The 14,665-nt window shown below is 52.1% G+C and overlaps 1 protein-coding gene across 4 annotated transcripts in view; it reads right to left on the minus strand.

The window, feature by feature from the left end:
- Positions 1 to 82: 82 nt before the first annotated feature.
- The window catches only part of LATS2 (large tumor suppressor kinase 2), a 77,026-nt gene continuing 62,443 nt past the window's right edge, over positions 83 to 14,665 (minus strand). For 3 of the 4 annotated variants that reach the window (XM_023249486.2, XM_023249513.2, XM_023249540.2), the window contains exons 3-8: positions 12,822 to 12,954; positions 10,304 to 11,751; positions 8,676 to 9,258; positions 7,216 to 7,398; positions 5,347 to 5,453; positions 83 to 2,421 (exon numbers count right to left, since the gene is read on the minus strand). In XM_023249486.2, the coding sequence (XP_023105254.2) occupies positions 1,927 to 2,421; positions 5,347 to 5,453; positions 7,216 to 7,398; positions 8,676 to 9,258; positions 10,304 to 11,751; positions 12,822 to 12,954 (2,949 nt within the window). In that variant the 3' untranslated portion in view covers positions 83 to 1,926. The remainder of the gene's footprint in view (positions 2,422 to 5,346; positions 5,454 to 7,215; positions 7,399 to 8,675; positions 9,259 to 10,303; positions 11,752 to 12,821; positions 12,955 to 14,665) is intronic. The other variant, XM_045039586.1, reaches the window with a different exon arrangement.

Raw genomic sequence — 14,665 nt, forward strand, 5'->3', positions numbered from 1 at the left:
CTAGCCGCACACGGGTCACTGGGAAGCAAGTCACAGATTAAAGCGGGAAGTTACACATTCAGCACGAGGTGACACCGAGGGATTTGGATTCAAACTTTTAATAATAAATTGTGCCAGTAGAAGCTTTTCAAAGGCAATGATAATATCAATAAATAATAGTTAAATTGAGTTCCTGAGAAAGAACCTACCACATGAAAGTATGTCAGCGCGGAAAATAACGGGCTTTACTACAAAATAGCGAAAATACTGAGTCACAGTACAAGCACAGCAGACTTCAGAATTTGCCATTCATACAATGTAAACCAGTACAGTTTCGTTTGTTTGTTTAGTTTAGACACTGATAAACTTGTGAGTGTTGTTGCCTAGATATACACTAAATAATGGATACGTTATGCTAAAAACTTCGAGGAAAAATATGTGGAATAATATAATGAAAAATACGATGCGTCAGGTTTTTAAAAAGCAAAAAAGAATTGAACTTTTAACTCAGATATAAATCACTTTAAATAGGAATCATACTAATTTGAAAAAAGGAATATTTGGTGTGTTTATCTATGTAGTTATATATACATCTACACTTCTAAGAAAATATGTATGGCTTCATTTTTTTTTATTCCAATGTCACTTTGAATAATCCTTGCTGTTTTACAAAGATTAGAAAAATGTACTGTTAAAACCCAGTTAAGTTTGATACTTCAAAGCACACGCGCGCGCGCACACACACACACACACACACACACACACACACACACACAAATGTGGAAGAACTAAATTCCATCCTGGTAGCCATACCTCGGCTGTCCAAGACCACAGGAGGAACGACGTCACGAAACCTCTCAGTGGCAGTAGGTCACCGCCACTGGGTTCCACGTGTCCGCGATGCCGGTGAGAGTGTCCGGACGAGCGAAACGGACACAGACCCAGGATGAACTTAAAATTTTTGGCATGGCTAAATTAATCCCTTTTGACGTATACGAGTTTAGTATATGACAAGTGTTGAAGTTTGCCCCCCAAGACACACACACAAAGATCGCTTCTCAGTTACACATCTGCGTTTCTTTAACAAAACAGTAAGGGTTACAATCACAGCGAAGAAGTCACCCACACGATACGTTATCAGCACACTGTCTAGAACATCTCATTTAAAGATACTCAGTAAAAACATATTCACAGAACCTGCTGTGAATGGCAAGATATGGTAATTTTATAATAGAAAAACCCTGCTCATGCAGTACTCTCTACATACCAGACATCTGAAATCACACCCACATGATCACCTTGCTCACACTTTCTATTATACTATAATATGCAAAAAGCAAAAAAAAAAAAAAAAGCAGCTTTTAACATTATATCACAATTTTGAAATGTGGGAAAAAATATAAAACAAAAACCACTGTGTGAATAAAATGGCATCAGTAATATCAGAACAGTGTTATCTTTTTTTTTTTTTACACATTATTGCACAGAGATTTCTTATCACATGTTCTTCAGTTTTTATGTCTTTTCCTAAATGTGAATAAGTGCTATGGATAAAATACAAATGTAGAAATTAACAGCAGCATGATTTGTCAAAGTTAATCCCTATAATTTAGTAAGAAAATGGCTATAAACAAAATAAGTGCTCTTTCTAAACTGTACTAAGTTTTAAAAATATTGTTTTAATGCAGTGAAGGTCCTCGAAAGCCAATTCAAAGCAATGTCGACACCCGCCCCCCCCATCCCCATCATTCGGAACCTGTTAGGCTTGAGTCCTCACGTAAAAAGCTTTCTTGTTTCTTTTGGGGGTTTTGGTGGAGACCAGAACTTCCACTGCCAGACTCAACCCACCTTGAACACGGCTGAGCTCAGCTGTCCACCGGGCCTGCGGGGAGACCGGCCGCGGGCACCCCGGGCTCCCGCGGAGGCAGAGCGTCGGCGAAGCTGAGTCTACACATACACTGGCTGGCACCCTTCGGTCTGATCCCCCATATCAGAATTTTCCACGTCAGAGTCCTCGGCCTGTGAAGCGTCTGCTCCCGAAGGCTTTGGGCACCTAAAGGGGTAGCCGTTGTCATCAAAGAACCTCCGGAAAGTGAATTCATAAAACGCGTGCTCAGGGTGTTTGTTGTTGGGAGAGGTGAGCGTGTCCCAGGCCTTAGTGCTGTCTTCACTAGCGTCATTCCAAGGGCTCTCTTCGTCTACGGGGTCAAAGTTGGAGGTGTCCATGGGGTGGCTGATCTTGGGCACATAGGGGGCCGGCTGCTTCCGGATGTCACTGGAGAAGTCGATGGCCCCGAAGAAGGGGTGGGCCTTCAGATCGTCGGCCCCGTTCCTCCCCAGGCGCTGGTCAGCAGCACAGCACAGTTTGGTGATAAGGTCCCGGGCTTCGGCACTCAGCTTGACCTGGGCTGGAATGTGGAGCGTGTTCTCCCAGTTTATCACCTGCAGAGACGACAGAACCAAAGTTTTCCCCTCTGTGCGCTTTTCACGGCCAATGTGAGGCCGTTGTGAGGCTACGTGACGAGGTGGCTTTTAAATACTTTGACCTTCGTGATGGGAGAACGATTAGAATAGGAGTACTGGCGCCACCCTGAGCAGCTGTCAAAGGCCAGTGCCGCCGAGGAGGGGGCTCACAGGCTGAGGCAGAGGGGAATGAAGCCAAATACAGACCAAAAGACACTGATTTTCTTGGATCAGGAATACACGTCAGCAGGAGAATTTTGTTATTTCTGTAAGAACGAAGAGGCTGACCCTCTAGGACTTCTGGCTGAGACATGTTCAGCTGGAGTGTCAGTTAAACAAACAAACAAACAAGGCAACCCTACAGAGGAGGAGAATAAAGGTGCTGGCCCTATGGCTTTCGCCTCATGTTCACAGTCAACTGCACAGACTAGACATCGACATGTTCTGCAAATATACTGGTTACGAAACGTGGCTACCGTGAAGAGGAAACTGAAGGGCCTTCTTTATCATTTATACTCAGAGTCGGGATAAAGCAAGGCCAAACTAATGGGCTACGGGCTGGGGTGATGGGGCACTGGGTGAGGCATGGAGGTAGCTGAGTGTATGGGTGGGAGGGCTGGTCTGAACTTGAGTAGATGTTCTAGTAGAGCTAAAACTGTAAAAGTCATAGAAGAAGACGGGAAAATACTCATGACATTAGATATGGCAATGATCTCTTGGAAGACACCAAAAGCACAGGCAACAAAAAAGTACCTAAAACGGACTTCAGCAAAATTTAAAACTTTTATGCACCAAAGGACACCATGAACAGAGTGGAAAGGTAACTCCCAGAATGGGAGAATATATTTGCAAAGTGTTTCCCTGATCAGGGATTAATGTCCAGAATATATAAAGAACTCCTACAATTCAACAACAAAAACCACTTGATTTAAAAAGGGCAAAAGACTTAAATAGACATTCTCCAAAGAAGATGTACAGATGTCCAATAAGCACACGAAGAAAGGCTCAGTTGCTAATCATCAGGGAAATATAAATCAGAGCCACAATAAGATACCACCTCACACCCACAGGATGACAACTTAAAGTAAGTCGATGAAGACGGAAGAGACTGGAACCCTGGGCACCGGTGACGGACGTGTACAATCAGGCAGCCACTGTACCGAACAGTGTGGTGGTTCCTCAAAACGTTAAACACAGAATGACCCTATGACCTGGCCATCGCACTTCTGGGTGTAAAGCCGCAAAATGAGAGCAGGGACGCAGGTTCTTGAATACGTTCTTCGCGTTAGCCAAAAGGTAGAAGCGACCCAAGTGTGCGCCACCAGATGACGGGTAAATAAATGTGGTTCACACACACAGTGGAATATTCCTCAGCCTCAGCGAGGAAGGAAGTTGTGACACATGCTACAACGCGGATGAACTCTGAAGACGTGATGCTCAGGGAAAGAAGCCAGTCGTGAAATGAGGTGCCTCGAACAGGCAACTTCCCAGAGACCAGAAGAGGGGTTACGGGGTCCGGAGGAGGCAGGAATGGGGAGCTGCTGTTTCCTGGGTACGGTTTCTGTTTGGGAGGATCAAAGTTTCTGGAAATAGGGAGCGGTTAGAGTTGCACAACACTGTGAGTGCACTTAATGCCACTGGACTGTAAAATTAAAACTGGCTAAAGTGGTAAATTTTATCACAATAAAAATATTGGGTTATCATCATGCAGGCAAATTAGTAAATTAGTGGCTGGTTTGGCAATTCAATTAGGATGCAGATAATGTCAAATTCCAATTTTATTGTTACCAATGTGGAAACTAAGCCTTCATTTAGGGTTTTTCTAAATAAGGGATCATTAATTTAGGGTCTAACACAGACTCTGGGACACATGAATACTTCACAGAATTGTTAGTAAACACGCACGCTGGTGGGTAAGTTCTAAGAAGTACCGGGGCGCCTGGGCGGCTCAGTCGGTTAAGTGTCCGACTCTTGATTTTGGCTCAGGTCATGATCTCAAGGTCTCAAGATGGAGCCCGCACTGGGCTGTGTGCTGGGTGTGGAGTCTGTTTAAGATTCATTCTCTCTCTCTCTGTCTCTCTGTTTCTCTCTCTCCCCCTCCCCTGCTCACACACACATGCTCTTTTCTCAAAAAAAAAAAAAAAAAAAAAAAAAAAAAAAAAAAAAAAAAAAAAAAAAAGAGGTTCCAAAGATTCCATCAGATTCTCAATTCAATCCTTCTTAAGTAATCAAAGCATTTATATCAGAGGACAAATGGCTATCACTCCTTTTAAATGTTTATTTACTTTGGAGAGAGCACGAGCGGGCGAGCAGGGAAGGGGCAGAGAGAGAAAGGGGGACACAGGATCCAAAGCAGGCTCCACCCTGATAGCACAGAGCCTAATGTGGGGCTTGAACTCATGAACCGTGAGATCATGACCCAGGCCGAAGTCGGACGCCTGACTGAGCCGCCCAGGTGCTCCTAAATAGCTATCATTCTAAAACTATTTAGTATTAAATGATGGACAGAGGACTTAATTATTTCAAATTAATATTAGAAATACGTACTGCAAGCCTGACTGCGTAGTTGATAATCTGCGGACAGATTACTGTTGATAAAACCTCCAAACAAAGAACTGATTTCTTTAAATCCAGTTCCTAAAGGTTTCAGTGTCTTTTGCCCGGTAGGCACAGGTGGCGACGGAAAATGGAGGTACACGGATCTAACGGTGCGGCTTCACTTGATTAAACAAAAATTTTATAGAGCTAATAATAGTAACACTTTGACAGCATGCAACTGACACTCCTACGCTACTCAGAATAAAAGGTCCAACGTTGACCAGACATTCGGGGCTTCATCAGAAAACCACGCGTGTTTGCAGCAAGCAGGTGCATGCCTCCTCCACGGGGCTGCTTAGCTCCTACCTTCAGCTGGGTCTCCGTGGGAGTCGGGGCCAAGAAGGGTGGCTGTCCCACCAGCATCTCGAAGAGAATCACGCCAACACTCCACCAGTCACAGAGCTGCGTGTACCCTGAAAGACAAAGGCTCACTCAATTCCAACACGGGCATGGATGACTCTTAGAGAAGAATTTTGGGAAATTCTCCAATACTAATTTACTGGGAAGGGGGAAAGCGTGTTCGCGCAGCATACATGTTTTGTGGCTCAGATCAGAAGGCTGGATGGGACACCTACCAGGGACCTGACAGATTTTCTCTTATTTCCTCTCATTCGTCTGTGATACACACGGGATGCTTTTGTAATAAGACTTCATCTTAAAAGATTATTATTATTGTTAGTAACATTACAACCGGGATTTTAGGTTCTTAAAGGACACAAAGACACAAATGAAAACAGTAATGACTGAAAAACAGGGCTACGCTGGTGAATGGTCAGCTGCGGCCAGTCGCGAGGGCTTCCCGGGGACGCTGGCGAAGTCAGTTTTGGAAGGAGGTGCGGGACGAGAAGAGGAAGAGAGTGAGTGCCCTTTGGCAAAGGAAACAACTGTCCCCCGAGACCCGGCATGAGGCGCTACCTGAGCCAGGCCCTTGGTCACGGAGCTCCCGAGACGCGGCAGCTGAGGCCGGGGCACCCTGCGGCTTGGACAGGACCCGCCTCACCGAGGCAGGAGGACAGGCTCATTTTTCTTCGATCTTCTCTCACTTTTCCTTCAAAGCTCTGCATCCCAGTCCCAGCTATGCTCCAGTCTTGGTGTCACCTCATCCCCGCTAACCTGAACTGGGCCTTGGGACGTGCCAGCAGCATTTGCCAACTCTGTTCTCCCTCCGTCCCATGCCTTCCACCCCAGCCTGGCACTGGAGGCAGGGGGGTGGGGGTGGGGGAGAAGGGGAAGTCTGCCCCCCTAGTTCCCAGACTCCTGCACGTGTTGGGGTGCTGGAGACAGTGGGAAGGGGATGGGGGAGACACCGCCACAGGAAGGAGAGAATGAGGCTGTTACTGGGCGGTGAGGCTGATAATCACGACCACCTCTCAAGGTAGTTCTTGTGATGCCTGTGGCTCTGAGGGAGTGGTTAAGTGATTTGCCTTGGATTTCCACGGCTGACAGAGAAAACTCGGGTCCGAACAGACTCCATAGACCTGAAACCACACGTGTGAAAAGACAGGTCACCGATCTCTGGACGTATCACACTGTTGCCGTGAGCCACGTGACTGATCACTGAAAGCTTCCTCTTGTACTCAACCAAATGTCGTCGTTGGTAGAACACAGCATCCACACGGAGGCCAATCTTACTGAACACATACTTTTATGCGCACCACCGTCCCCAGATGTCACCCTCCAGCGATCCTGGACTAGCAGAGAGAAGTGGAGGGAAGCACTATTTGTGTTTTGACACACCGGACCACCAGTGGAATTTGGTAGGAGCAGCTGGGAGCCCGGGCCAGGAAGAGTCAGAGCGAGAGCATGGCTCAGGCAGACCGAGAAGTGCCCGAGAAGAACCAACCACGGTTGGTTCTTAAAAACCGGGTGCGAAGAGATTTCTCTTGGGGTCTAGATGGAAAGCCCACGCCCACTCTACACCCTACACCCACTCTATCCCTTCCCGGCCCAAGGAGGGGCTAGCGAGGTAGGCCTCATGGCGGACGTCGTCTTTCACGCTGGAAGCCAGAGCAGCTACAGAACCGACGTGCGCTGCGCTGGAGGCCTGCTTGTTGAGGAAATCATTTCCCTCTCAGGCTTCCGTGAGAATAAACATACAACGAGGCTATTTGGAGTCTCAGAAAGCTGGAGCTAGAGAGACTCTTAGAGGTCATGGCTGCGGCCGGAAGCGCGTACCTTTTCGCAGCAGCACTTCGGGTGCGATGTAATTTGGGGTCCCAACCAGGGAGTGGGCCAGACACCTCTGGTGCTGCTTCCGGGCTCTCTGCTCCAGCGTCTTCAGCCGGTCTCCACATCGACAGTTAGACACGTCATCCCAGAGGTCACTGGGCTCCATGCTGTCCTGTCTGATGTGGCTCCCTTTCACCCCGGAATCGGCGGCAGTCAAAGAAGAGAATAAAAACCCAGGTGAATTTGCACTATTCAACAACGCAGCAAATCCACAACTTCAAAGGGGAAAGTAATTCAGTTCAGCTCCCGGCATGTTAAGAGAAAGAATCCTCCCCAGCTGCTCTGCAGGGGTGGCCTGTGATTCCTGGGTCTGAGACTCGAGCCGTGAGGAGTCGTGAGGAAACACAAACACTACGACAGAACACACGAGGGGCGCCTGAGTGGCTCAGCTGGCTAAGCATCTGACTCTTGGTTTCAGCTCAGGTCGTGATCTCACGGTTCGTGGGTTCGAGCCCCGTGTCCGGGTCTGCGCTGACAGCGCAAAGCCTGCTTGGGATTCTCTTTCTCTCCCTCTCTCTTTCAAAAACAAATACGTAAACTTAAAAAAAAAAAAAGACAGATGAAGCGATGACGAGCTGGGTGCTACGCGGGGTAGCAGCGTGATGCTGTGGAAGAAAGGCTCACGTAACTTGGGGACATCATGCGTAACACTCAGGCCAGTCTCAGAAGTCTACTACCTGTTGGACAGGACGTGTTTCAAGAGAACCACGGAAAAGCAGGAGAGGATTTAAAAAAGATAAACAAAAGTGACTGAAATACCAGAAAATGGGAACGAATTAAATGTATAGGATTAGTTTTGAGTTAAAAAATAGAAGGGCTCTTGGCTGGCTCGGTCCATACAGAGTGCAACTCTTGATCTTGGGATTGTGAGTTCGATCTCCACATTGGGTGTAGAGATTACTGAGAAAAAAAATAAGGTTAAAAAAAAGTAACAGAAGCCTGAGCCATCGCATTAAGACCACTGTTTCCAGAAACTGAGCCATAAATAAGATAATGGCCAGCAGACCCACAGCAGGTGGAGTTACACCCAACCTTCACCATGGATGGTGAAGTGTCATCACCTGACGCCTATAGATACATTCACGTTCGCTATTAGGACTCTTTGCGAGGTGGTGAGACTTTTAAGGCTCATTTTATAAGGGCAGAGTGATGGTTCCTAACCACGTTCCCATGGCACCCCGTAGACTGCTGTCCTAAAAATGCTACAGTAAAACTTAAATCCGTTAACTTCAAAAAACTTCTTTTACACGTACCACGCTACTGCTTTAGGGACAAAAGGATGTCACGCTAAGTTATATTTAACAGATAATTTCAAAATGACCAGGAGCCACCAGGATGCGAAACAGCGGCCTGAGTTTGGTCCTATCTAGATGTAGAAGGTGGGTGCGGCGTATCTGGGACAATACCTTTCTGGTAGTATTTGGAATTGTGAGTCCACCTGAACCCAGTGCAGAGGCCAAAATCCGTCAGTTTGATGTGACCATCGAGATCTATCAAAATGTTGTCTGGCTTGATGTCTCGGTGGATGAAGCCCATCTTGTGGACGCTCTCAATGGCCAGGGTCAACTCTGCGATGTAGAACCGGGCCAGGTGCTCGGGGAAGACCTCCATCCGGATCAGCAGGCTCATCATGTCCCCCCCCGGGATGTAGTCCATCACAAAGTACAGGCTGTCCTTGTCTTGGAAGGAATAGTAGAGCTTGACCACCCACTCGTTGTCTGCCTCAGCCAGGATGTCCCTCTCGGCCTTGACGTGGGCCACCTGATTCCGGTTCAGGACGTCCTTCTTCCTGAGGGTCTTCATGGCGTAGAGGGCGTGTGTGTCCACCTTACAAGCAAGGCACACTTCTCCAAAGGCACCGATCCCCAGGGTTTTGATTTTCACAAACATGGACTTATCCATTTTGGCCCTCTTCAGCCTGTTGTAGTTAGATTCCTTCTGGTAGAGGATCTTCCTCATCTGTGCCTGTTCAGCTTCACAGAGTCCAGCCTGTGGAGAAGGGGAACAAGGAAGTCACGTCAGAGGACCCCACGGGAGGAAACAGCCAGGGCGGGAGACAGCTGAGAACCGCGAGGGTCCTGACTCGACTTACGGAACCAAGAACACATATGGGTCCAGTATACTACAAGCAAGACAACAACTGGGTTTGCTCTTCATCTACTTATGTAGACACAAATCTGGACTCTAAAGGGAGGACAAAACCGGTGACTTTAGGCTCTCAGGAAACCTCTATAAACAAACACCGGTGGAAAAGGAGACCACAACATTCCCGGGACTCTCAGCGCAATCTAATATTTTAACGGCTCAGGGAAAATGGGAACAAAGAAAAGTCAATGAAAATGGGGCAGCAGAAAGTAAGAGCACAGATCTGATTTTTAGAATTTGAAATCGCTGGCTTTGTGTGATTTAAATTTACTGTAAGATTTTAATTTAAATCATTTCATTAATTACCTTCTCTAGCAGTTTAGTGTCAACTAAGGTATATTTAAAAGAGTACTTGCTGGGGCGCCTGGGTGGCTCAGCCGGTTGAGTGTGACTTTTGATTTCGGCTCAGGTCATAATCCCAAAGTTGTGGGACTGAGCCCCGCTTTAGGCTGCGCACAGAGCACGGAGCCTGCTTCGGATTCTCTCTCCCCCTCTGCCCCTCCCCTGCTTGCGTGTGCACGCACGCTCTCCCACTCTCTCTCTCTCAAAAAATAAAATGAGTAAAAGGAAGTAAAACAAATAAGTAAAGTAAAATAGTAAAATGAAATGAAAGAAAATGAAATAAAAATATCGCCGTGGTCACGTGCCCACCGGCTGGGTCAGGCGCAGTGCTCACGGCCCCCCTACACAGCCGGGGGGACCCGTGAGGGAGCCTGCACCATCGGCCATCCCTCCAAGTCCTTGGCCCCATAACCACACCATCGCCCGGGGATGCGAACCGTTCGTAATAACCGGGGCAAAGCAGAGGCAAAACAGAGGTTCCGCTGCGAGCGCCACCGCCAATTTAGAGAAGAGCCGGCCCGGCGGCGGGAACACGAGGAGAGCTTACTTTCGCCATTTCCTGCTCCAGCTGCAGCCTCCGGTTGACCTTCTGCTGGTAGGTTTTTATGACATTCTCCACGTGCTGCTCCATGAAGAACTTGAACGCATACGGTGAGTAGCTCTTGATGCGCGACTCCCTCTTCTCCTCGTCCCTGCTGGCTTTCCGGACGGGGACAGGAGAGGTCTGGATCTGCTTTTTATCCTTCCCCGGCCTCTCCCCTTTGGCGCCTTTGTGGCTCTTGTCGCTCCGGTCGGCGGGCTCGGCGGCCGGGCCCCCCCGGAGGCTCTGCTCCACGCCGGCGCACAGGCCGTCCACGTCGTACTGCTCGGACTTGCTGTGCAGCAGCAGGTGCTTGGGGTACGGCGGGGGCGGGCACCTCAGGTCCGGGCCGCCGTACTCCACGTCCAGCGGGTACGCACCGGCGCCCCCCAGCGGCAGGGAGTGCTCGTCCTTCGAGTCCAGACTCTCCACCCCGGGCGCGGGTGCGGGCGCAGGCGCGGGCGCGGGCACCCAGGCCGGGTGCGAGGGCCCCACGGCCGTCTGGGGCTCGGGCCGCATCACCCTCACGCTCTTGACCGGGTGCAGGATGTGGGCGGCCGTCACGGCCGTGATGGTGTTGGGGGAGGGCACGGAGGGCTCCGTCTTGCCGGGCACGCCCGCCCGCATGGGCACGGCCACGGGCGGCTGGTGGCTGTTGAAGGAGTTGGTCCTGCTGGGGACCGGGCCTTCGGGCAGGAAGGCCACGTGCTGGCGGGGGGGTGCCTCCAGGCCCGGCTTCTGCAGAGAGTCGCGGCGGGACAGGGTGGAGGCCTGCCACTGCTGGACGGGGGCGCCGCTCAGGTCGTACAGGTCCACGTTGAGGCTGTTCCTGGAGGGTGCCATCAGACTCTGGGGGGGGCTGTCGCTGGCGAACACCTGGCCCCGGGAGCCCATCACGTGCACCTGGTGGGCCTGCTTGTGGTGCGGGTGGGGCAGGTACAGACCGGCCGCCGCTCCCGCGGCCGGAAACGCGTGGCCGGCGCCCGGCTGCACCTGCACCTGCACCGCGGGGCCCTTGGCGGCCGGGCTCGCGTACGCTCCCGCCTCCTTGTTTTGGAAGGAGGGGCTGCGCTGCAGGCCGTAGCCCAGCGGCTCCCCCGGCACCAGCAGGTGCGGCCTGTAGGGGGGGCCTTGCAGCGGGAGGGCTTGGGCGCCCGGCGCGGCCACGGCCACCGGGAAGCTCATCCCCGCGGACTCCAGGTTGGCCGCGTAGCCTTTGGGCTGGTGCTGATGGCCGCCGGGCACGCTGCGAGCGCTTCCGGAGAAAAGAAAGTCCATGTACTGCCGGGGCACCTCCTCCAGCGGACCGCTGCCCTCGTAGGCTGCCCCGCTCATCTGATGGTAGGGCGGGAAGGGGTCGCCTGTTCCTTCGAAGCTCGGCCTCCGCGGCCCGGGGGCCGGCGCGATGCCCTTCCCTGCAGCGGAAAGAACGCGGACACGGCATTAGAGGGGGACGGCTCTCGCGGGCTGGCTCCCGGCGCTGGCCGCGTCCTTGGGGGCGGGCGCCGCTGCGCAGGCTCTTCCACCGCTCGAGGCCGCCCGACGCAGGCTGAACTCTGCTCTGGCAAACCCGGGCTGCCTTGTGGGTCAGAGCCCCTCGCGGGGGGACCCGGCAGAGCCCACAACCTGTCTTCCTGGGCTAAGAACATGTGTCAAAGGCACACGTAGGAGGGAATCGTCACAGATGTGGGTCTGCAGTTTCCCTTTGGGGCTCTGCGGCAACACAGACCCTGGGACTCCAAGAATCTGGAAATGGACTGCCAGCAGGCAGCAGCTTAATACGAGCCTCCTATCAACGAGAAAACAAAAGTGTAACAACGAAGACACAACTTCTCACTCGACACACGAAGTGGGAAAGCTCCTTTGGCTGAATGTCGTGAGTCCCTTATCACACTCAGGACCTCAGCTACCAAAAATTCTCCCATCTGTCCATCCTCTAAGAGGAACATTCACTGACAGCCAGTGAGGTAGAGCATTTGGTGCTGGCGCCTCTGGCCCTTCCCGGGGGACACTAGGGGGGCTGTCCCAGCGCCACTGCCCGTGGCATCCAGCCCAGGGAGGCACCTGCCAGCCTGCTCTGAGGCTCCGGTGTGAGAAAAGGCGTGTTTTAAAAATCCGTGAAATAAACCTTCCTTTTAATAAACAGACTCCCTTACAGGCCCAAGAGAAAGTAAAAAGCCCACTTTAGATCTCACTCTGCGCGTTGCCAAACTTTAATATCCACTGAGTTTTCCAATCTCTGTAATGTCCGCAGCCACCGGCCGCAGGAAGTACCCCAGGTTACTTCAGACGGGGAGAGGGAGCACCCAGGAAGTCCCAGGATCTGCCCCTGCTGCCTCCCCTTCTAGGCCCTGAGTGCAGAGCAGGGCAGTGTGCCAAGAGATAATCTGCTGACCAGGGCCACACTGAACCTCCCTTCCTGCAAACGGATTTGTGCTTTGCGATGGCAAATCTTCCTCCCCCAGGGCTGCGGGTCTGAGCTCACCTGGGGAGGTCTGCTTAATGACTCGCACAATCTGCTCATTCCTGGGGTCCAGATAGCCCATCTTGCTGATGTACTCCAGGGCGGCTTCGATGCTCCGGCTGCCAGTCTGCTTGAGAGCCCTGCCGGCCATCTCCTGGGGGGGGTGGGGGGGGGAGCACACAGATGCTTCACTGGGAGGTACAAACGCATGTCATCTTCCCACAAAGCCCCTCGGGGACTTCCGATGCTGCAATGTTCACCTCTCTGTGCCTGCTGGGGGCCTGCACCGTGAAATGTCTGCATGAGATGCCCTCAGGTGCCCACGACAAACGCTTAACACACACTGAACCACAGGCTATAGAGAGTATGTGACGAACAAACAGGTGTTCTGATGGTGGACCAGAAAGAATCTAAGTTCTGCTTCTCCTTAGAAAACTTCCGGTTGGACTGATAAGTTCTGCTCTGTGAGTAAACCTATGACTAGAACAGTTTAACGTGAAAACTAGTTGAAGTCAGAGACCCTGGCTGCAGCTCCAGCCCACCCGCAGGCTAACTGGGAGAGGGAGTGACCCGCCCCCAGGGGAGGGGAGGGTTGCCAGAGTCATTTATGAAGAGCTGGCTGAAGGCCTACTGTTCGCAGTGCCCAGTGCTCGCTCTGGTAGTTGGGAACTTGCGGCTGGGCTCCTGGTGTAGTGGGAGAAAGAGACAGACCCCGAAAGAGCCCTTGGAGCAGTGCCTAGCACAGGACACGGCCTCCGAAAACTGCCTGCGAGATGAACAGGAGACAAGCTGGACCCATCATGGGAGACACAGCAGACAAGGGTCAGAGGAGACGGATTCTTCCGGCTCAGAGCGAGGGCACCAGGGACTGACTGTTAGTGGAATAGACGGAAATACACCTGGCTCCCCAAGGTCGGCCCGAAATTGGGCAGATGGAAAGCACAGCAGAGGAAAGGTATTCTTGGCAGATGGAACCGTCAAAGCAGCAGAGGCCGGGGGCGGGGGGGGGGGGTGCGTGGAGAACAGGCTGAGGGGCCAGCAGGGACATGAGAGACAGCAGAGAGGGAGCCACAGGCTGGGCCCGACTGTCCCCGGGTTTTGGCCCTCTTGGAAGGCAGGGACACGGAGCCACGAGATCGGTTTGGGGCAGAACTGGAGGCGTAAGACAGGCCAGAGTGCACGGGAGACAGGAGGGGACACGCACCTGTGAGTCGGCTCAGCAGGGCTGTGGGCAAACAGGATGGACGGGACAGGAGAGAGAACGCCTCCTGGAGACAAGGGCGGAACACACAGAGGGGGTCTCGGGGGCGGGAGAGCATGGCCAAGGGGACCCCGTGGCTCAGACAGGAGAGAAAAGGGCTGAGGGTGCAGGAAGACCCCAGGACAGTGAGAAGGGAGCTTGGGGCTGTTCTGGGCAGAGAGCGGCTGTGCTGGCCAAGGGCCACTCTGGAGAAACAGCACTTGTCCCCGACACCGAGAATGCACCAGTCTCCCTGCCCTCCGAGCCAAGCATTGTCCAGGCTGACTCGGATCTGTGCTCCTGCCAGCCCCGGGAACGAGGCATCACACACCCGTGACCTTTACCGGCCCCATCTGTCTGTCCGAATGTCTGCCTCCTCCTCTAGGACCGGGAGAACCCACTGGGGCCTGGATTCCACGTCACTCGTGGCTGTAGCCACCCGCCCAACGCATCAGCCGGGACGTGAGTGCTTGCGTAACAGCAAAATCAAGTTTCCCGTTCCTGGCCATATCCCCAGCGCGTGGCAGGACAAAACACGTTGGCTGCAACCTGTGCCTACGTTCTGGGTGATGCCAAGAGACTCGGCAAGACAGCGGGGGGAGGGAGGGGCCGAGACGGGGGGCCC

The sequence above is a fragment of the Felis catus genome, chromosome A1, assembly GCF_018350175.1.
Source record: "Felis catus isolate Fca126 chromosome A1, F.catus_Fca126_mat1.0, whole genome shotgun sequence".
NCBI classification, from domain to species: domain Eukaryota; kingdom Metazoa; phylum Chordata; class Mammalia; order Carnivora; family Felidae; genus Felis; species Felis catus.